At 38.6% G+C, this 24690-nt stretch overlaps 1 protein-coding gene across 1 annotated transcript in view; it reads left to right on the forward strand.

The window, feature by feature from the left end:
- The first annotated feature begins 7974 nt into the window (after nucleotides 1-7974).
- The window catches only part of LOC149800916 (protein misato homolog 1-like), a 56997-nt gene continuing 40281 nt past the window's right edge, over nucleotides 7975-24690 (forward strand). Inside the window, exons 1-3 of the mRNA XM_089954979.1 lie at nucleotides 7975-8142; nucleotides 15765-15854; nucleotides 19902-20020. Coding sequence (XP_089811105.1) covers nucleotides 8065-8142; nucleotides 15765-15854; nucleotides 19902-20020 — 287 coding nt within the window. The 5' untranslated portion in view covers nucleotides 7975-8064. The remainder of the gene's footprint in view (nucleotides 8143-15764; nucleotides 15855-19901; nucleotides 20021-24690) is intronic.

The raw sequence follows: 24690 nt of genomic DNA on the forward strand, positions 1-24690 counted from the left end.
GGCACCCTTGCCGCACTGATTTTTGTATGTCAAATTTCCCTGTGACAGCCCAATTTACATGTACCATTGCAGTTATTTTATTGTACAGGATTTTTGTCCAATTTTGGAACTATGTTCTAAATCCAAATTGTTCCAGAACTTTCTGTACATAGTTATGTTCCAATCTATCAAAGGCTTTTCTTGGTCGAAAAGTACCATGGCACCTTTTTTGACCTGTTTCCTGAATGTAATCAATCACTGATCTTATGCTTAAAATATTGATTTGGATGTCCCGCCCCTTTGCACCGCATGTTTGGTTAATGTTTATCATTGTATTCATCCATTTTTTTGAGGGGGGGTGGGGGTGGGTACGAGGCCTGGGCCTGACGTCCCGCTTGTTAAAGGAAAGTGAAGCGTCTCTCATAACCTCTCCTTTCCAGGCGTAGTGATCGCCGCAGGACCACTGTCTCGCTCTGCGGGGCAGGAGGTTACTTGCATATGGCCTCTCCTACAATATTGTGTCCACAGCAGCACCTTCACGCGGAGCCTCCTGTTTTAAACAGAGCCTGCTGTGTGGCGCGACCGAGTGCCCGGCGGTATAACTGGGTGGGCAGACAGGGCTCGTTAGCCTTGGCAGGCAACAATCCAAGAGAAGGGAAACTCTGACTTCAAACCCGGGCAGATGAAGCTCGTTAGCCTTGTCAGGCAGTTCATCTAGGAGAAGGAAACTCTGATTCAAAACCCACCAAGTCCCATCCATTGGATTATGGCTCCACTGCCTTGTGGATATCTTCGGGAGAAGGAAAGGCTACGGGAGTAAACCCAGACAGAAAATCCGGAGTGGAGCCCCTAAGGCAGCTGGGGGTCGACTACGACCTCCTTCTGGCAGCTACTGCATCCAAACTGGTGCCAAATGTCACGCTCAGCATTCCTTTGGATCCCACCAGTAAGGACGAGAGGGGGACCCTGACGTCTGGGCAGCCCAGGATCTCCATACTCCACGCCCAGGCTTGCGCCCTGGAGAGGACACTCCAGTCTCGCTACTGAGTGAGGAAACAACAAGGAAGCTGACAGTTTACGGGTTATAAGTCCAAACCGATTGGCGTATGGATGGGGCGCCATGGATCAGCTTTGACGGTGGGAGGGATCATCGTGTCCCACTGGCCAAACTATCGCCCGCCTCAAGCCGGGCAGCCCCCGGTCAATAAGGTTTTGACCCGCCATCGTCTGCCTGCTCCAGTGGGTGTCTGGAGCTCAGTGTGCTGTTCAGCATGACAAGCAGACGGTAATTCCACACCAGACAAAAGAAACAAGAAACTAATAAAGAAGACTCCAGCTCTTCGATTTGCAAGCTGGAATGTGCGCACCATGTGTACAGGCATCTCCGACGACCTCAGAGAAGTGGACGACACCAGAAAGACGGCTATTATCGATAGAGAACTCACCAGACTAAATATCAGCATAGCTGCCCTCCAGGAAACCAGGCTCGCCTCTAGTGGCTCCCTCAGAGAGGAAAACTTCACCTTCTTCTGGAAGGGTCGAAAACCTGAGGAGCCCCGCCAGCACGGAGTGGGCTTCGCCATCAAAAACAATCTCCTGACCTCGGTTGAACCTCCCACAGGGGGCACTGAGCGTCTCTTATCCATCCGCCTCACCACTGCTTCAGGTCCTGTCAACATCATCAGTGTCTACTCCCCAACCCTCACGTCGTCAGAAGACGCGAAGGATCAGTTCTATGGGCAGCTGGACGAACAGATCAAAGGATGCCCCAAAAACGAACCACTATTCCTCCTCGATGACTTTAATGCTGGAGTAGGTGCGGACCACGAGTCATAGCCTACCTGCCTCATATATCATGGCACTGGAAAGACCAACGAAAACGGTCAGAGACTTCTGGAGTTATGCACCTACCATGGCCTGTGCGTCACAAACACCTTCTTCAAGTGTAAGCCACAACACAAAGTGTCATGGAAACACCCCAGATCTCATCACTGGCACCAACTCGACTTGGTCATCACGAGACGCTCTGCCCTTAACAGCGTCTTCTCCACCAGAACCTACCACAGTGCAGACTGCGACTCCGACCATACCTTCGTGAGCAGCAGAGTGCGACTACAGCCTCACACGCTACACCGCTCAAAACCAAAAGGACGTCCTCGCATAAACACTGCGCAGATGTCAGTCCCTGCCAGGGTGAAGGAGTATGTGTCCGCCCTGGACGAGGCTCTACAGGACCTGCCGGAGCACGACGCTACAGCCAAGTGGAACGCCATGAAGGGTGCCATCTACAGTACAGCTATGTCAACGTTTGGCAAGAAGAATCGACCCAGCCAGGACTGGTTCAACGCACACCTATCAAGGATGGAACCACAAATCGAGGAGAAACGAAAATCCTTCATAGCTTACAAAAAATGCCCTAATGAATGGACGCTTGCTGCTCTCAGAAGTGCCCGAAGCAACACCCAACGCATTGCTAGACAGTGTGCGAACGAGTACTGGCAACAACTGTGTGAAGGGATCCAGCGCAGTGCCGAGTCAGGAAACATCCAAGGTATTACAGTGGCATCAAGAAGGCTCTAGGCCCTACAGTGAAAGGGGTCGCTCCTCTGAAATCTCTGACGGGAGAGAAGATCACAGACCGTGGGCAACAGATGGCCAGATGAGTAGAGCACTACTCAGAGCTATCCTCCCGAGAAACGTCAGTCACCGATGCAGCCCTCAGCAGCATAAAGAATCTGCCCACCATTGAAGAGTTTGACAAAGTGCCAACCTTAGAGGAGCTCAGCAAAGCAATCGACTCCCTTCCAAACGACAAAGCACCAGGTAGTGACAGCATCCCGCCCGAAGCCATCAAACGTGGAAAACCAACATTGATTAAACCACTGCACGAGCTACCTTGCCTCTGCTGGGAGGAAGGAGTAATCCCCCAAGACATGCGCGATGCCACCATTGTGACCCTTTACAAAAACAAGGGCGACCGCAGTGACTGTAATAATTACAGAGGGATCTCGCTCTTGAGTATCGTTGGTAAAGTGTACGTCCGCATCATACTCAACAGTTGCTGGCGGACCGTGTGTATCCGGAATCACAGTGCGGCTTCAGAGCAGGCAGGTCGACGACAGACATTATCTTCTCCCTACGACAACTCCAAGAGAAGAGCAGAGAGCAAGGTCAACCAGTCTACATGATGTTCATCGACCTCACCAAGGCCTTTGACTTGGTCAGCAGGAAGGGTCTTTGTGAACTTCTGAGTAAGATCGGTTGCCCCCCAAAACTCCTCAGCATGATAATCTCTTTCCATGCAGATATGAAGGGAACAATCCTGTATGATGGATCCTCCTCAACCTCCTTCCCAATTAACAGCGGCGTGAAGCAGGGCTGCGTGCTAACACCAACACTTTTTGGGATCTTCTTCTCACTGCTCCTGTCCTACGCCTTCGACACGTCCACCGATGGCATATATCTACACACCAGGTCCGACGGGAGGCTGTTCAACCTGGCACGACTGCGCTCAAAGACCAAAGTGAGAGCTGTGCTCATCAGGGAGATGCTTTTTGCAGATGACGCAGCTCTTGTGACCCACACAGAGGAAGCCCTCCAGAGACTGGGAGACCATTTCGCTGATGCCTGCATGCAGTTTGGTCTCACCATCAGCTTGGAAAAAAACAAATGTCAGCGTGCAAGATACCACCATTGCCCCTTCCATCAAAACCAACGGTGTCACCCTGGAAGCAGTCAACAACTTTACCTACCTAAAGTCAACCATCAGCAACACTGTCTCGATTGATATGGAGATGGACAGAAGGCTTGGAAAGGCAAACACCATCATGGCTCGAATAACGAAGAGGGTGTGGGAAAACAACACGCTGACAGAGCACACCAAGGTCTGAGTCTACCAGGCCTACGTTCTCAGCACCCTTCTATATGGAAGTGAGACCTGGAGTACCTACATGAGGCAAGAACGCCGACTCAACTCCTTCCATATACGGTGCCTAAAACGCATCCTGAAAATCAGCTGGCAAGACCGTGTTCCACACAGCGAGATCCTGCAGCGTGCAAGTACCACCAGCATGTACTCCCTGCTGAGCAAACGCCGCCTTCGATGGCTAGGACACGTCCGACGCATGGAGGATGGAAGGCTGCCAAAGGACATACTATATGGACAACTGGCCACTGGCATGAGAAGAGTCGGACGTCCCTCACTCAGTTTCAAGGATGTATGCAAGAGGGACATGAAGGCATGCAACGTTTCACCCGATGACTGGGAAGAGCTGGCCGAGGACCGAGACACCTGGAGACTAACGGTAAACAATGGCATATCAGTCGCTGATGCGAGGAGAGGCCAGTTGGCGGCAGAGAAACGTAAGAGAAAGAAGAACGCGGCAGCAACCACAGTAATGCAGACTTGCCAGTATGTCTGTACCAACTGCAATATTGACTGTCACTCACGTATAGGCCTGCACAGCCACAGCAGACGATGCCAATAGAGACAGACAACACCCCAAGGGCGCTATTCGCATGGTCTTTCGAGACTGAGTCGCGATTAATGATGACATCCCTTTTTTAAACCTGTCTGCTAGTATCTTACTAAAAAATGTATAGTCAATAATGAGGAAAGAGATGGGTCTCCATTTTTTTTAGATCTTCCTTATCTCCCTTCCCATTATAAATTAGTGTGATAAGCCTTCCCCTCATTGTATTTGTCATAGACTCATTTCTGAATATAATGTTGTTTTATAACCATTTGAGAATCGGCGACAACTCACCTTGGAATATTTGGTAGAATTCCGCATTGAGTCCATCTCCACCTGGGGATTTTTCTTTTACTAGCTTATTAGTGGTGTTTTTAAATTCACCCATCGAGATGAATTCATGGCATAAGTATTCCCTAATATGATCCATAATTTCTGTTTTTCCTGATGTATCTTTGTTGTAGTTGTCTCTTAGTCTTTCTATATGTCCCCCCTCTCCTTATCTCGTCTTTTTATATAGGTCCTCTGCTTTTTTTAAATAGATCTTCGTAAACTTTTCAGCTCTTATTTCTATATATTTCCTTCCTCTTCCAATATTTTATCTATTCTTTATTTTAGTATTTTTCCTGTCCTTTTTTTTCTAGTTTATTTAAATCTTTTTATGGCGTCTTTCTCCAATTTTACTATAACTCCCTTCTTTTTGCAGAAACTTTGGTGGCTTCCTTTTTAAATTGCTTTTGTAGTATAATCCATTCTTTAATTATGTCCTTGTTTTCATTATTTTTTAATTCTCTTATATCTTTATTATTTCACTGAACTCCTATTCTTCCAAAATTTTGTTATTCAATTTCCAAATTCCTTTTTCCCATTTACTCCTACTTTATAAATTAATTTCAATATTAAGTATTTGTGGTCGGAGATTTTAACATTTGTAATTCCAGCATTTATATAACTTTTGTTTTCGTAATTTGTACCGCAGAATTTATTTAATCTGTTTGCTTGTGTGTTTTTTTTAATTCATATGTGTATTCTCTTCTCAGCATATTTAACCTTCTATATATATCGACCTGTTTGTTTTCTTTTTATATTAGGTTGCTCATTACCCTTTTAAATCTTTTATTGTCATGTGTCAGTTCACCTACTCTGTCTATGCTATCTCCCACCAAATTAAAGTCCCCTCCTATTATAAGGTTTCCATAGAATAGTCGTAGAGATATTTGTACATCTTTTCTGGGAGCTGTTGTTTTTTATATTTATTTTCAGGTACATATATGTTGATTATATGAGTTTTTCCTATCAGTATGTGTGTCATTCTACCAGCAAAGAATTTTCCTTCATGAATTCTCTTCCAGTTTAAGACGCTTCTGTTTTTAATAATTGTTGTGCCCCCCCCCCCCCATTATGTCACGCTGTCTAAAATCGTTTAAAATAACCATTACATTTCATTTCTCTTCAGTGATTGTTACTAATTCTTTTCAAAGTTTATTGTCGGTTTTTTGAATTAGGATAATGTCGTAGTCAATTCCTTGGTTAGTTTAAGTACTTTTCCCCTATCTATTCCATTTATGTTAGTTGAGGCTATCTGGAAGTTTGTTCCTTCCATCTTTTTTCACCATCAGGTTGCCGCATTCCTTTGTATTATTATTTGTTGATTTATTTCAATGTTAATTTTAACGAAAGTAATTTTATTTAGATCTAGGTCGCTCGGGGTACTGTCCCCCTCCTTTGCTATCACTGATTGGATTTTCATTCTCTTCAATTGTTTCATTGTTCTCCGTGTTTTATGTCTCTAGTCCAGTTTCCAATTCCATGTCTGTGTCCGTGTCATTATTGCCTTGTCGTTCGTCCTCGCTTTCTGTCTCCAAACCGGTTCTTATTTCCATGTCTTTATCCGTGTCTTCGTCTTTATATTTGTCATCGCTTTCGTTGTCATTTCGTCATTCGCTGTACTGTCTTGTACTTGCTTTCCCTTTTGGAGCTTTTTTCCTCTTATCTTTTTAGGGCCCATTTTCGGGTTTTCCTTATTTATCATTTGCCTGGTTTAACCTTCTGGTTTTGTGTTATCGCTCCTCTGAGATGAGCTTGATATTGATGTCTTTTTTTTCTTCTCCTTTTTTTAATCTCAGTTTAGGCACCGGTGTGGAAGTTGGAGGTTTTAGGCCAATAAGGTCCACGGGGTCTTGCTCTGTTGCTGAGGGTTCCCCCTCCAGTGAGCTTTCGTCTAGCAAAATGGCACACATATTCTTTAGTGCTATAGGACCCCCCTTGCAGGGTGTGGGTGCCTTTCCCGTTTTGTTGGGACTCAAATATCTCTCCCACTCCAACCTTTGTTGGGAGTTGTCATTCCCCCTTATTTGCCGTTACGAATATAATGTGTATTGTACGTCGTTTCCAATGTTTCCTCTTCAATTGTTTATATTGTATTTTCTTTTTCTTCTGGGTTTTCTGTCCTCCAGTTTTGTTCAGGTTTGTGCTTTCGTTTCTTATTTCCCCAATTAGGTTTCCTATTTGTGTTTGCAAGTCTACGTGTTCTTCCGCTCTTAGATTTATTTGAAATTATTGATGGCATTTGTTCCAAGTCCCTATTGTACGTGGAAAGAAACTGAACTTGAAACAATTTGTCAAGGATGACTTTAATTGGAACTTTTTCTTGTGTTTCGTCCTAGTTTGGCTATATGCCAGGGTCAGGTTCTTGTCCGCTGGTGTCCACTAGGTTGTTCGCAATATTGTACAACATTGTCAGCTGGGCATTGGTTCGCCTGGATTCGAGTGATTCCCTCTGGAGATGGTTCAACATTGCACTGACACCTAAGATATACAAGATATTTTTTAAATAAATAGCCGGTATAACCAGTGAGGAAACCCCTGGAAATTCTTTTTGACGTATGTAAGGTGAAGTTGTTTGCATTTGAAACATGCACAGTGGAGAGAATGTTGGCATACCTGACATTTCATTGGATATTGTACTTATGGCAATTGTGCATGATCTACGGACACTGCTAACTAAAACGACTGAGCCCTTGTGCTAAAAAAAAATCAGTCTGAATTTGTCTAAAATGTACACTATCTTTAGCAGCTATCAAAATAGGGCGAATTAATTTTGCCAGACTAGACAATACCAGCTTCAGAAAGTACAATGAATGAATTACCAAGTACTATAAAATGAAGAAGAAAAAATAAGAAACAAAAAGAAGTGAAAGTTGTCGGCAATTTTTCAATATAAAATTTACGTCTGAAGTTGAGAAAGTGAAAATGATCAAGTGGAGCTAGCAGGTATTTTTTAAAGATGCACATCTGGAGTAAGGCCAAGCTGTATACTCTATAATCCATATTATATCCCTCAATCATGCACCAAAATAAGGGAATTAAGAATATTTGAACAATACCTGAGATGTACAAGGTTTTATTTAAATAACTAATGTAACCATTGAGGAATTCGGGGAAATTATTTTCCTTTAAAAGCCTAATGCAAAATACGAAACTATTGAGAGCTGCATAAATAGGAGTGATCGGTATTGAGAAACACCGGAACTTAACGTTTGTACAAGGTATCTGTGCGAATAAACACTGTCATCTCGGAGACATACACTTCCGATAGCATGCAGAGAACACAATGACTACACGAGAGATAATAACGTTGCAAGTCGGTCATTATTCCAACTTTATCGGAGCACATTGGTGGAATGCACAGGTAAAATCAAATCACATGTCCACAGCGAAAGTGTGATTGACTGTCTTATCTACGTTTGAAATAAATATACGCAATAATGGATAGTCTACCAAGTTTTCGAGGATTTAACATATCCCGTTTCGCATAGTTGGTGCCACACAGGTACTTGATTCCGGGGTAAACTAATGTGTACATTCACCAATGAACACCAGTTAATTGTAGTCGTACAATGCAAGACATAGTACATGTTGATTTTGTTTTAGTGCTATGTGTTACTTACTACCCAAATAACGGCCTTGTATAGCGCTCAGGGAGGTTCATGTGAATGAAATACGTCTTGGTTAAAAGAAAATGAAGTCCTGCATTTATTTATAACTTATTTTCAGTTGGCCAGTGAGAAGGTAGTATTCTATTCAATGCAATGTTCTTGCATAGTAAGTGGGTGCGATCACGGGCATGTGAGTGTGGGGAAAATGGTCTGCTATTCCTTAAAAGTATGATAGTAGCCAAATTTTGGATATGCATACAAAGTCGAATGTCTGAGCTAAACATAGGTATCAAATTTATTACGCTGTGTGAAAATATAGCTTGAAATAACAGCGTTTATTTGAAATGGGTCGCACAAGAAAGGAGAGAAGTGTCCTCCTTTGTAGTTATTATACAGTACACGTATGATAGGTCAGTTGTAAGAAATGATACAAGCCCCTGTAGTATAGCAAGTGGTAAAAGTTTCAGGAATATCTCACACTTGGCAGCGTATATCAACACTCTTCTACTAATTTATGTGTAATTAATATACTTACTGTGCTGTCTTTATCCTTGCAGAATGAAAATATGACACTTGCAAAGGATGCATTTTCATGTTCTATTGACATACACTTGAATTTGTTGCAGTGCGATGGTAGTTGAAATATGCTAAAGTAGGTTCATGTAGGGGAAATGTTTCTTGAATGAAATGAAATGTTGCTTACAGTTCCGATAGACATAATATACTTTTGTTTGTTTCATTAAAGAATAATATTTCAACTTAACCCGATTTTGGCATTCCCAACTTTCATCGCTTTCCAGCCAACTGAAATGTAGGCCAATGAAACTTGAAAACAGATCCATTTCTTTTGCGAGAATTTGAATTTATTAGGGAAAAGATATCAGGGTAGTAAAGTCTGAGAAAAACAATAAAATTTTACTTTGTAGAAAAGCATTGTTATTGGTTGCCAGGTGTGTGTGATATTCCTGAAAATTTGACTTTCATTACACTAATACTTGACATCAGAACACGCTAACACAGTGCCATTAGTTAGGCAGTAGGACCCATCACCCCCAAAACAAAAATATTGGTTGATTTTTCTTACGTTGTATGACTACAATTAATTGGTGAGTGTACACATTAGTTTATCCCAGAATCAAGTGCCTGTGTGGTGCCATCATACTTGTTCACATATTTGTTACTCTCAAAACAAATTGCCTAGCACTCTAAGTGAAGTAACTAATGCCATATGTGTTTGGACTTTAATATTGATAATATGTATTGTGGAAATACTTTTAACTTTGTATTGTGTTTTCGACGTATACAGATTTTGAAGTTGTTCCTGTCAAATATATGACAAAAGCTGGGGAAAAAAAATCACAAACCAAAATATCAGTATATATACAATGCTGTCTGGCATTTCTGCGCAGGTAAATTTTCCATCTCCAATGCCGTAGCAAAATGCCTACCAAATTTGACCAATCGATGAAAGTAAAATACTGTATGCTTATCATTTGAAAAGAGCCAGTTGTCACCAGAATATTCTGTTCAAAATAATATTAATTTTGGACACACATGATACCACCCCATTGTTTTCATGACTCATGATATGGCGGCCTATTCTGCGCACAGCTTTGAAAAGATGTAATGTTTATCCATCGGGCTATAGAAATGAAATACATTACTTTGGACTGTTTCTGTCAGCAGTTCGGTCGAGTAATTAGGGCAGGTTTATGGCTAGTTTTACAAAATTCAGTGTAACAATGCCAATAAATGGCAAGAGATATTAAACAAACTAAACCAATTTTGTAAACAAATTAGTAAAGTTCAACATTTTATAAAAAATAAACTATCATGTGGAAGAGAAACAACAGTGAATAGGATGCAGTGTGTTTACAATGTCTTGTTTATGGGGATAAATTACTCAAGATTTAGAAACAGACTATACATTCGGAAATTTCTTGAGAATCCCGTTCTAGCTGCAAGTTGACACATTGGGTAGCAGATGATTTTATACGAGTGGGACAACTTCTTGCAAAATTGGAAACTTGGATTAAGATGCAGAATTGTTTTAAGGTATACATTTCCATTTTTATATAATGTATTTATTTGTATGATTCTAAAAGATACATAGTAAATAGGATTTTCTGGGTTACAGGTTCAATGGAGCAGGTCTTCATGTTGAGATTTAGAAATCACATTTTCATTTGCATTTCGAGTCTAAATGTGGGATATTTTTATACACTATATGAATATAACTTTCCTTAATTAAAATATGATAGTTCTTTCTTGACACAAAATGGATTTTTGACCAAAAATAACGTGATCCGGTGTTCACAGAAATGATATATTGTTGCGCAGAATTACCCAGTGTGCAGAATTGGCCAACATGGTGGTATATGTGAACCCAAATAATAGGCCGTTTTACCACAAAATTGACCACTCTTGTGACCTAGTGGTTAGAGTGTCCGCCTCAGATGTAAGAGTTCGTGTGTTTGGACCCCGGCCAAGTCATACCAAAAACTTATGAAAATGGTACTAACAGTTGCCTTGCTAGGCACTGAGGATTCAGAGATTAGTGTTAGGACTGGTCGGCCTGATGTCAAGATAATGTGACTGTGGGACATTAAGCTACATTTCTGTGGCTTGATTCCCTAATGCTAGACATCAGTATAGACTGGGTGGGACATCATGCCACATGTCTGCAGCATGATGCCCCAGTGCTAGACATCACTATAAACTGTCACACTGCAGACATTGTAGTGATATCACTGATTTTTTTTAAAAGCTATGTTAAAAATCCAAATTGCACACACACACACACACACATAGATATACAAACATACACAATCAATTGAAAGAAGACTGAAGAACTGCTTTTGATCAGTGTTGATTCGTATAGTTTCAGCTATATTTTTTCATGTTTTTTAGGTTGCCTAAAAACAAATATCATGGAAGGCATATTACATTGTAGGACTAATTCATTTAGTGATATTTTTTAGTTATGCTTTACTACACATATTTGAGATGAATTGTTTTTTATGTTTTCTTATTCATTAAATGCAATAGGTTAAGTAAAATTGTATCTTGTAGCTGACCTTGTCCAAAATCAAGTTCATTGTCAACCTGATCATAATTATTGATTTTTTTTAGAATTCTGTAAATAACTAATTCATACCTAATATTTTCTCAATGAATGGGTTTAATATTAGGATCATTATCAACAGAAGTAGACATATGTATTTGAGTCTGATCTAGGTTATTGGAATTCCCATATGAAAATACCTGGCCTACCTGATGTATACCACATTCTGTATTATAATTTGGTAACATAATTCTCTAGAATGGATGAATTTCATTAAGTCATAGTATTATCAGAAAATGCTACTTGTGACCTAGGTCCGGTAGAGAGCTTATAATCTTGTTTATCTAGGAATTATATATTCTGGCAGGAAGATCATGCAGACTCTTTTATATTGTTGTATTCAGGACAGTATTTAATTTGGTTGAAATTATTTATTTGTATTCAGATTATTTATTCACTGAAAATACAAAGTGCTCATAAAAGTATTAATGGACAGAGATATTAAGTGGGATATATAGTGAATTCAAACAGGGACTTTGGGAATTATATTACTGTGAGTCATTGAAAGACTGTTGGCACATGATAACAATTCAAGCCACTGGTACATTAGTACATAGACTGCAGGCCATTACAAGCACATCTGCACTTTCAGCATTGGATATTATTTTGGAATATCACTAAAGTTTATTCAGAAGGTTGCATTTGGACCTGTTTTTTACATGAATATAAATGGTACCTATACAAGTCAAAATAGTAATTTATAATGAAAAATTAGTATGCTTTTCTCTTGAAAGAATTACAGATTGATTTACTTTGGGTAAAGAAAACCATAGCTTGGGCTAAGAAAAATACATAAAAACAACTTGATATAATATTTGGGAATTAGTTTGTTTTTGCTGTGTTCTTGGTCCCTATTCTTTGAAATCTGTCTTGATTGTTATGCTGATTGCTCAAATAAAAATTTTGAATGAGAGTTCTGTAAAATTTAGACCGCTCTGGTGGTCTAGTGGTTAGAGTGAAGATTGTAGCATTGTTAGTCATGCCTCTGACTGCACAAGTGGCATAAGTGATGGGAGCATCCATCTGGGATGTGGGATGTCATGGGTTTGAACCCTGGCCAAGTCATATCAAAGACTTATAAAAATAGTACTAATGGCTGCCTTGCTAGGCACTCAACATTAAGAGGTTAGTGCTAGGACTTGAAACCAAGACTATGCCATTCAAAATGTGCTATGCCATCATCACAATTATGGCTATGGGTGCAGTTGTAAGGCAGCACATTTTTTGCAATGTCATTTATCCAGCATGTACAAGACCCTGCCCACAATGAGTCCTCGGTGTAATGTTAAATTTGTCAGTGTCTGATGCCCACAGTTGGGATGGAAACTTCAGCTTGAAATGAATGTCTTTGTTAGCTGGTAACAAAAATATATATTTTGGTACTTGTAAATTTATTCTTTTATCGAAATTAACTTATTTGCTTCTGTGTAATTATGCAAAGTGAATTTCCATGCAGTTCTGCATTCAGCATAGAGCAGCATCAGTTATTACACTCTTTTTTTCTTGGCTTTTCATCATTTTTGTATGTTCAAAACATCAAACACCCATGCAGATACCAAGTCTAGAATGAGCATTAAACCTCAGTGCTTTATTCATCTGGTGGTAGAATGTGTGTAAATGAGCTTTTTCTGCCTCATGGATTCATTTAGATAGGTGTTTGGAGGGATGTCTCTGAAAAGGAAGGCTGATTTGGACGATTAGAACTGAGTCGTGGTCATCCAAGAGTTATGCATAAGTGCATTAGTGTCAGTTGAATTGATATTTATTGTGGAGAGTTTTCAGTGTTGAATATATATGTTTTAAGTTTTACATTGGTATTTGTTGTGGGTTTGTCTTTTTCATAACTTTCCATTCCATTTTATAGACAGATGTCAAAATTTTTTTGAGGTAACAGGTTGAAATGGAAAAAGGTAAAGACATTGAAGCAAGTTTACCTACAGTAATATATAGCCTAACTGACAATAAGCCTTCTGGCTTGATGGTTCTCCGTACTTTAGAGCAGTGGTTTTTAACCTTTATGGGTGATAACCCAGATTAGGTTTGTGGTGTTAACCTTGCCACCCATCATATGATTTAAAAAAATCACTTGGATAGGAAATTTCAAATTATTACAGTTGATCTTGGTGACTCATCACAGCATGGCAACCCAGGTTTGTATTGGAACCCATGGATTAAGAACCACTTCTTCAGAGTTATCCATATGACCAAAAAAATTCTCATGCAATGAAATTTATTTTACTTGTGAGCACACATGCATTCTTTGTCTGCACAAAGTAAGGGGTAATTTGTTGTATTAGAGATAGAGTTGCCCTATTTAAAGTTGAACAAGACAAAGGATATATATATATATATATATATATATATATATATATATATATATATATATATATATATATATATATATATCAGTAATCTTACTAGAACAGTGAGCTATCTTTGTTTGTATTGAGAGCTCTCCACTTCAGAGGTTGATTCTTTCTCTTAGTATGGTTTTGCCCAAGAAAACACATTTTAGAATTGTTTTTTACACTGGTTTAACTCACAAAGGTAAGTGGTAATGAGACAACAGGCATGCATAGTGGTAGTTTGCAATGAAATTATGATGGTCTAGTACTTGGGTCAGCAACCTACGGCACTTTTGCCATAAAGTGAATTGTCAAGAGGTTTTGTGTGGCATGTGAAGGGCAGCCAGAAGTCTTGATTTTAACAGTGTTACTCTCTTACTGATGGCACGAGCTCATTCATTTTGTAATTAATCTGGAAAAAGTGGCACACTATGTAAAATAGGTTGCCAAGCCTGGTCTAATAAGATTCTAACAGTCACTTGCCATCAATGAGTGGGTGGGAGTATACTTATCATGACGTCTATGTATTACATTTGTTGGTTTGATATTATATGGCACTGCAACAAAAGTACTTTATTTACTGCTGAGGTTATTATAGAAAAGTAATTCTGTCTCCATTAGTCACGATATGCAGGAGTATGCATCAGACCTATTATACATTCCAGTCTGCGGGGTGAAGGTGTTAAACTGAAAACAGTACATAACCACTGCTATATCCAGACCCCTGGCACAACAGGATTCATTTGTGATAAATTTAAGATGTTGGATATTTATCTGAAAAAATGTATTGACTATCACCTATTTGTTTTGACTCACCTATTTGTTTTGACTATCACCTATTTGTTTTGACTATCACCTATCTGTATTGACTATCACCTATTTGTATTGACTATCACCTATCTGTTTCCACCCCAACTTAAGAAGCTTTATCTATTGTAGATGCAAAATATATTTTTTGTTACTTGGATGTGGAAGAATTCTGGCAAAGCAATTAAATCTTAGGATATTGGTATATTAAACCATGAAATTCCCATCAATCATCTTTACACATAGTCAAGGGATTATGAAATGTTTGGATTCAGTGAACAGTGTCTTTGTTCATTCCTGGGACAATGCATTAATTACTGGCCTTTCAGTCCTGGTTAATAACATATGGTATCACTACTGGTGCCAATATTGAAAATTTCCATATCTGTAATAACATAGTAGACAAAAGAAATCAGTTTCTGGTGTAATGGAAAACAATGTTTTTATTCTGTGTCAGTTTTTATGAGTCAGATATAGACCACTCCAGTGGCCTAGTGGTTAGAGCGTCTGCCTCAGATGCAGGAGGTCATGGGTTCGATTCCTGGCCAAGTCATACCAAAGACTTAAAAAAAATGGTACTAACAGCTGCCACGCTTGGTGCTCAGCATTTAGAGGTTAGTGTTTGGACTGGTTGGCCTGGTGTCTGAATAATGTGACTGGGTGGGACATCATGCTACATGTCTGCGACATGATGCCCCTGTGCTAGGCATCACTATAAACTGCCACACTGCAGACATTGTAGCGGTATGACTGAAAAATTGTTAAAGCTACATTAAAAACCCAAATCACACACACACATGAGTCAGATACATCAGGAATACATCGATGCAGCAAGACACCAGGTTCTGCAGGACACATGTTCTATAAAACAGTAAGATCATCTGTCATATTTTCAGGACATCTCAGCATTTCATACTTCTATAAACTTGAAGGACAATCAAGATTTTATGAGCCAAGGGCTCAGTATGTGCTTGCAGATTCATAAACTAGATGAGTTCATCAGCATATGTTAACTGCACTTAATATTGTGCTCAGCTTAATTATTTTGTATGCATATTTTTCCAAATTATTGAATGAAATTTTTTAATTACATTTTCAGGAATCCACTTTTGTTTATAACCCTGATGATCTGTCGCTTCCCAAAGAAGTCAACCATGATGTACTTTTCAGAGAGGGGGAAAATCCTAGGGTATGGTTTACAAAAGTGTTTGTTTTGGCTCTGGTCTGGATACAAATCTTAGGAAGTAAAGATATTGGAGAATAGACATTCACATATTCCAAAGCATTTGTTGTCACGTGGGAGTATGATTGATCGTTGATTACACTCCTAATTTTTTTTCTTCTGATATGTCTTATGTAATATTGAATACTTATTACAGGATAAACCTGAATGGATGTTTGGATCAAATAACAACACAGCACAATGTGATAAGAGATGAAAATTTATAAAATGAATTAATAAAAATATATGTATATACTAAAAATACAGTGATACTTTCACGCTCCAAACATACGTCTCATTCAAAATACTCTATCCAAACATTCACAAATTGATAAACTAAAAATGATTCAAGTATTCTCATGTATGACTAAGATTCAAAAAATCTTATGTTACCTCATGTAATGAAAATGAGATTCAACTAATCTTATGGAATGAAAATAAAGATTCAAATGAAAGTGAGATTCAAATAATCTCCCGGAATGAAAGTGAGATTCACATCATCTCATGTAATCAAAATAAAGATTCAAATAATCTTATGTAATTAAAATGACTCAGTTGTACTCAATTGAAACAACAACCAGTTGAAGTAAACATGATTCAGTCATTTGTACAGCTGTATGAGTCATAAATATTTGTAAAACTTGCAAATGTGTCCACTGACAAACCACACAGCTCTCCTGATTTCTTGGGTTGGCCCTCACTTGTGTTGGCCATACACACCCTTCGTGGATACACCATGTGCACAAGTTTACAAACTAACGGTTTCGTCTTCATATGACCTTGATGGTTATATCATCTTCCATATTGACACACAGACTGCCCAAAATACCTGCACATACATATGTACAGACAGCACACAGTTCTCCTGAATTGGGTTGGCCCACTTGTATTGGCTACACCCTCCCTTCATTGATCCACCATGTGCATAGACATATGTATAGACAACTATAGACAGCCCTAAACAGCTTTAGACAGCCCTAAACAGCTACAATAAAACCAGACTGGTCATAACAATAGGTTCGGAATTAAAATCTATAGATATGTGATACTAAATTAAACTCTAATAGCAACTTTTAATTCAGAAGTTCACACTGTTCAAATATGTGTACAGTAATACCTTGAACATTCATGAGGTTAGGTTCCAGAACCATTCATGGATCAGGAGGAATCGCGGATGTTTGGTACGAGTCACTAAAAATGCTAATAAATGCTTATTTCTAGGGTTTAAACCCTAAATATGACCCAAATCATGCTCCCAAAGCACTTTAATTTCATTTAAAAGTTAGCTTAATACATTACCCTTAAAAAGAGAAATAAATGGTTGACATAAAAATAGAGTACAGTATCGACTAATGGGTATTTGCCACACTAGTGCATTTACAGTACGGTACATGTATACTAATATTACTCCTATACTAATTCATTGGCTGCTGTTTTCTTTTGCACTCACAGTAAGGTAAAACCAAGTAACGAATGGGACTGTAAACTTAATGACTGACATTTTCTTTGTCATTGTCAGGAAGATAAACTAGGTAAACTTCATATGTCACAGAAGTCATATAACGAAGGTAGAATTCAATAAAATAAAGAAAACATGTACGTAGAGGGTACCAATGAAAATTTTGCGAATCCGTGAATTCGCGAATCCAGAAACGCGAATGCACGAGGTATTACTGTAGTAGTAAAGGCATCATATCATGATATGACATTAAAAACTGAATACGCTTCACATATCAAATAAAATACAAATGTAACACTTACCCCTATGGCTGGAGAACTCAAATGGAGAACGTTCACTCCTTGACAAGATCCATAGACCAGTGTGTCAGTTAGAAACGGAACTTGCCTTAAATCCACAGGAGAATGAGTATTAGTCCGGGTACATGCTAGTTCATTTGCTTACCTAGAAAAACAATTATTCACCCTAGGTAACGAAAATGATCAAATCGTTCTAAGGCGAAACCAAGTTATTTCTTGCCTTATTGTATGACAATACTAGAACAATAGCTTTTATTTTCCAACTAACAACAGGGGAATAAGTTCAACTTGACTATTGAGGGATCCAAACATTTATAAATGATGAAAGTGCACTTAGTGTCAAATTAAATGCATGTACGATCAAACTTAGAGAAAATTGCATCCAAAACAAGCCAAGATTCTGCTTACTCTGAGGTTATATATCAGACATTTTTAAATGTTTGTATTTAAATGAAGAATCTGGACTTGATTTCACTAAATCTCTCAAAGTGTCCCGTATGATTGCAACATTTTGTTTTCACATTATCCTGCTTGTTATTCTTTAGACAACTTTCATGTTTGTATCAGAGGTAGAGACAGTGGAGTTTGAGTCTCACGCTTGTCCATTGTGGGTTTGAGAGAAAGCTTCCAGTAGCTTCCTGTGGGTCTACGCTTCTTCCTGAGGTTTTCTCAGGTTCTTCCTCCACCAGTTGTACTGGCTGCCATGTATATCATATCTTAAGCTGAGCAATGGCATTAAACCCCAAAACAACAACAGCAGCAACAACAGTGGAAAGGATGCTAAATCACTTTATAGTTTTAAAATTGAACTGTTGGAAGCCTATTTATTCCTGAAACAACAGTTGAGGAATTCCTAAAATCACAAATTAGAGTAAACCCTCAGATTTCCTCAGAGAAAAAGCAAAACACTTATAAAGAAAATTTAAGATTTTACACATGTATATTAATCCCAGAGTTTTTTAAATCATGTTTTAATATACAACATTTTTCTTTATTGTTTGTGGAAAGATTAATTGTGTTTCCTTTCTTGTTTTGATACACAAACAGATTCAACCCTTCAAAAACATTAACAATAATGAAGCTATACTTTTTGGTAATGATTAATTTATACTCATGTGAACAATTGAGATCACTTTCCTTTAGTCCACATGATAATGATGAGCTAGTGACTTTGAAGTCAGTGGCATGCATTAAAATAATCTTGGACAATCTGACTTTTGAAAATGATTTGAAAACTGTTATTTTTAACCCATATGTATTGGCCAATTGTAATTATTCCACTAGCAATTGATGATAAACACTTCTTGTGGATGCTAGAGTTTAATTAGATTGATCTCCCTTTTAAAGAAACCTGGGTAGCTAATCATTTGAGACAGTTACGGTACCTTTTATATCCAAACACACCTGTGAAACAAATATCAGAAATTAGATTTATAACCTTGTCACCTTGAATTTGGCATCATGCTTAAAAATGTTTTTTGGGTGGCAAGTCCCTTTTGAGATTTGCAAGCTTGGAACATTTCAGAGCCAACTCACAAACTGTCTGTGATTCCCTAAGTGTCAAAGCTTGCATCAGATCATTGTCCAGTAAATTGTCATGCCTGACCTTGACATTCACTACAAGATGGAAATGATAGACTTTGACAGTGTGTCATGTGAAATACAGGATGAAAAGAGACAAGAAATTCATGTAATAGAGTAGAATTTGAAAAAATAAATACTAAATAAAGATGCTCATGTGTGTACTGTGGTGAAAATCTGCAGAACCTAAAGCATTATGAGCTGAACCCAACAATATCTCCATCTTACTTTCCCTGTCTCTCTTTTTTTTTCTGACTTTCAAATGGAAAGGTACCTTGCACACTTGAGCTTGTCCAAGCCAAATTTGAGCTTGCCCATGGTGTAGGGCTAGTTGATTTGTAATGCCCAAAATATATATAACATTAATGTCTTGTAAACATTTGTAAATCCCAGATTCTTAGAGACCTGTTTGAATGACGTATTATGAAAGCCCTGAGTTTGTAAACCATATATATATATATATATATATATATATATATATATTAAGAAGGAGGTGAATGCATTACTTTTTAAATAAACTTTGGTGTCAAACTGCATAACTGCCAATGTGCATGTGGAATATAATTTGTAGTGATATAACCATCATCATGCAGGTGACACATGTTTGCAAAAGAATGTGCAAAGTTCATCATATTTGTTGACAATTTTTTTACTATATTGCTGGTTGCTTTTCAGGGAGAAGTGACTTACACTCCCAGAGTGGTGCTGTTTGACCTAAAGGGAAGTCTAAATAGTCTAAAACAGAGAGGCACCCTGTATGAAATTCCACAGGAGGAGGAAGAAGATATCAAATGGTATAACTATTACATTGAAAAATTATTCTTTACTTTGTACAGTTTTGATACATTCATAGATTTATAATTGGAATATTCATGTTAAAGTTAGGGCCTATAAAGAAGAAAAAAACATGCTGGTTACATTAAAAAGATTGGGATAGGCAGGTCAGTCCAAAACCTTTTTCTAGGGGTCCAGGGAGATTTAAATTAAGCTTAAACTAGAAATAAGCATCAACCACATCCTGAATTTAACTTAAATCATTGTTACGTCTCTTTGTTAAATTTTTCCTCTTCCCTAAATTTTTTTTCCTGCTTTGAATATGTTGCCCAACGTTATGAATATTGGTCTGCAACCTTGCAAATCCAGCCCTACCCAAAAAACAAAATCCATCTTTTTCTGTCTATTTCTATAGACAACGGCAATAACTCTTACCCAATACCTACCCTTGGCACTGCAGTTTTTAGCTTCCTTGCTGTACTGGATAAACTCATCCAGTTTGATCCTCTGACAATCCAAGCCATTTTTGAATTCAGATTGACTCACTGAGCATTCCTTTTGGATTTATTTTGTGGATTAATCAGTCTGCTGCAGGTTGTATATATTCTTTTTACAGTTTCTGCCAAATTTGGGTGATTTTTTCCCCTTCCTAATTTATGCTTTGCTTTTCCTTTCTTGAGTAGTTTCGGTAGAATTGTCAACTGAATACTTGAAATGCATAAGTTCAAAGCATAGTCTATAAGCTTTGAATGCAACACTTACTATTTTGATTCCTTCATTTGTAATGTAGAATATACTTATTTTAGCAAGTTAGTAACTTGTTGATTTACAGTATTACCTGTTATGAGCGACCAACCACCTGTCATTTCCGACCACAATTGTAATGCACAGATTGATTTTATTATATAAACGCTCTGTCATGAGCTACCACCTGCTGAACGTGACCAGTGACCATGATGTCTTGGCAAAAAATGCAGTTCGCAACTGTTATCAATGACCGCATTGCAAAAATGGTATTAAACTCCACCAACCTTGTCTAAGTTTCTTTTACACTGACGCTTACACTATTCTAAAAAATAATACCTCCCAAGAATAAACCCCAAAACCAAAAAATAGACTCGCTACCAATATCTTAAATAGTTTAGGTATGCTCATTGTATTTATATTTTCTATTGTAAATCGTGTTGAAGTATATGTAGATTATCCCAGCACTTAGCCTGGTTCTTGGCCTTTTCGTTGATAACACTCATATGTACGTGTAAGACCCAGTATCCCTATCAATGAGCATATCGCAAGAACAGAGACAGACACCACTGATCTTTATGTAATCATTTGTAACAACGACCGCATGAATGGTAAAGATTGTTCTGATAAAAACAAACATAACAAGAAGAAACCAAAAAAGAAAAAAAAACGAAGTCTGGTTACTGGTTTGTATATAGTCTGTAAACTAGGCTAATGTACATGTCGTAAATTGCCATAGTCATGCTGAAATTAAAGTAGTGTTCATGTATATTGTTTTGTCTTTAGAGTTAATCCATATTGACTGAGGGTGAATAAGGTCTTTGTCTGTCAAACCAGCAAGTGAGAATCGTTTGCAGGATTTGATTGATAGTGTTAATGGGTTGTTACGTTTGTTCTCTCCCCCACCAGGTTAACTTACAGTGATTACATCCCAATCACTGAACTGTCGTCTATTTAAGTCAGTGTGACAGGTTACACACTTTTTTTATAGAGTTAATTCTTGTATGTCTTCTTTGAATTAGGCCGTTGACTTTTGTCTCTGAGTTTATGATTCTGTTTCTGGATGAGATAGCTGTTTCTTTTTTTATTTATTAATTGTTAGATATGCAATGTACATGTATATATTTTTCATATTTCCCCAAATCTTAGTCAAAATCGTCTTTGCAGTCAATATTACAACTGAGCACAAATAATGTTAACCCCTAGAACCTTAATAACAATGGAAGCACCTCCATCTAAGAAGAGACAAATTTTAATGCAGGAGAAAATAACTATTGTAACTGAAAGAAGTGAAAGAGCAGACCACTTGCAAAATAGCGGTTTAAACATCAGTAAACAAATTTAGGGTGTTTTAAGGGAAAAGGATTATATCAGAAACAATTTCATCTGCTTATACATGCATATTAATTATATCTTTGTTGCTCTATGATTTTGTTTCCAGATTAATGCATACAATATTTTAGCAAGAACTATTAATAAAGAATAGAATATATGTACAGTGTGTTTTTTCTTCTTTAAATTGTTCTGAAACTGGACTTTGGAGTCTTTTGTACATACATGTTATGAGAGACCATCTGTCTTGAGAGACCGTTTATTGTTGGGAAAAGGGGCAGTCTCTCATAACAGGTTTTACTGTACTAATTTATGCTTTGCTTCTCTTCTTGTATCATTTCAGTAGAGTGTCATTTAAAAGCAACTTCAGAGCTTGAAAGTCTACAATGACTCTAGGTTTTTTTATACCAAGTATACACTGTCTATGATATGGAGAGTTTTTAATGCTATATATGCAAATGTTAGGGCATGGACTTATACCATGACTATTATTTGTTTATACTAAGTATATACCATCTATGCAGTATCTGTAATATGTGGTCAGAGGAAGTCTGGGCTACCATATTAGCTAATTAGTCAATTAATGATTTGGGCCTCAACGCAAAGTGAGTGCAATTGAACTCCTTCAAATCCACCATTCATCTTACTCAGATCCGACCATGGAATGGCTGAAGTTAGCTTTCATGCTGCCATAGAGGACATTTTTAGGGTGTTGGCTACTTCAGGAAGCCCTCCACCCCCAACCGCTATTCTAAAGGATCGGTAGATCTTGACAAAGAGGATGAGATGGACTTATTACGAAAGATGCCTTTAGTACTGATCTCCTGGCACTTGACAAGAATATAGTAGCTGTTGTTATGTCCACTTTTCTTTTAAAAGATAGACAGATGTGCTTCATGCCCATCAGAACTGGTTTGAGATATTGTTGCACCTTCTTCATTATTGGATTTTTCCTCACTAGCACACTTCAGACTCAGTGGAGACACCTGGCAGTAGCCACATTTTTGAGGCCAGGATTGATAGGGTCATTGACCAGGGATGCTTACCATATCATGGCCAGACTATGGCAATCCACGTCTCTCAAACCTAATCATACCCTTCCTTTCTGGACAACCTTGTTCGGGTCACCATTGCTTTGGAGGAAGAATAGGAGAAGTTCAGAAGTAGGCAGCTCAGGAACTGCCCCTTTACATGGCCACTCAACCCACACATGTGATTGGAACCACTCAGCCCCTGCCCATATGACAGGATGTTAAGCAAACCTCAGGACTGGGGATCTTCTCATCATTTGTACACCAATATCAATCCTAGGAAGCAGTCATACAGAGGCAGTAAGACACCGAATTTTGAGTTCACATGATCTCCCTATTCCCTCAGAATGGGGGAGGGATGATCCATGTCATTTGGAAGGGCTGCAGGTTCATTCATCAACAATCCCCTTTCCTCTCCCCTTTTCATGGATGCACCATCAAATCAGGAGAAGAATGCCTTTTTACAACAGGAGATATGGTTGCTTATCAAAAGGCAGTGGAGCTTGCGCAAAGACCACAATTCCCTGGGTTTTGTTCAAGGCTATTTCTTTTTTGGAAATCAGTAAGTTGACATCTATCATTGACCGGAGTCACCTCAATCAAAGTTGGAGACAGTGAAGTCAATCCACCTCTCTGTTAGATGGGATGAGTATGCCATCAGTCTCGATCTGATTGATGCATATTTTCACATCCCTATCCACCCCATGTCACAAACATTTTCTCCAATTTGCTTATCATGACACAGCTTATCAGTTCAGAGTTCTCCCTTTGCACTCAGCCCATGTGTTTTTACTGAGATTATGTTGTCACCTGTTCCGATTGATGTCATCTACAACGATGTCAGCATACCTGGACAACATCCTCCAGAAACATGTGGCAAGTTCCATTCTACCCCAAGGCAGGAATGTTCTCTCTGTTTTAGATCATCCAGGCTTTCTTTTGAATTGGGAAAAGGCAGACCTCCATCCATCCCAGAATTTTTCCCATCCAAACATGGCAGTTTTAAACTGTCAGAATCTGGTGTGACTTCTTCACATAATCAGAATTGTCAAGCTTGTTGAGTCCATTTCCAACAAGACCTGTTTTCAGTGAGAGAGTTTTTTGCAACTCCTCTGTTTATTCAGTGCAGCAGCAGACACTTAATCCCACTTGGCCGTCTTTTTTATGCGGACATTGAGAAGACAATGGCACCCTTTTCAGATCCCCTTGATCAAACAGTCATGATCATGCCTGAGATTTGATCATTCCTGTGTCAGTGGTGCAACCTAGGTTGACTGACCATAACAATCCCACTGGAAAAGCTCCATGTGGAAATAATGGTAGGTACTGACGCTGTTGCACATGATTGGGGTGTACACCTGTTACTGACCTTCACTACTGTCAGCGACACATGGGATCTGGGGGAACAGCCTCTACACATTAACATCCAAGAAATAACCACTCTCATCAATGCCTTTCACTTCAGAAAAGATTGACAAAAATGGTCCCCATTTGGTCCAATAACTCTGGTTGTGACCTGTATCCTTAAACAGGGAGGCACCAAATCACGTGAACTGTGTGTTCTGATTTGGCAGTTTCTACCT

Source organism: Sinohyriopsis cumingii, chromosome 4 (assembly GCF_028554795.1).
Source record: "Sinohyriopsis cumingii isolate HCF-2022 chromosome 4, ASM2855479v2, whole genome shotgun sequence".
Taxonomy (NCBI): Eukaryota; Metazoa; Mollusca; class Bivalvia; order Unionida; family Unionidae; genus Sinohyriopsis; species Sinohyriopsis cumingii.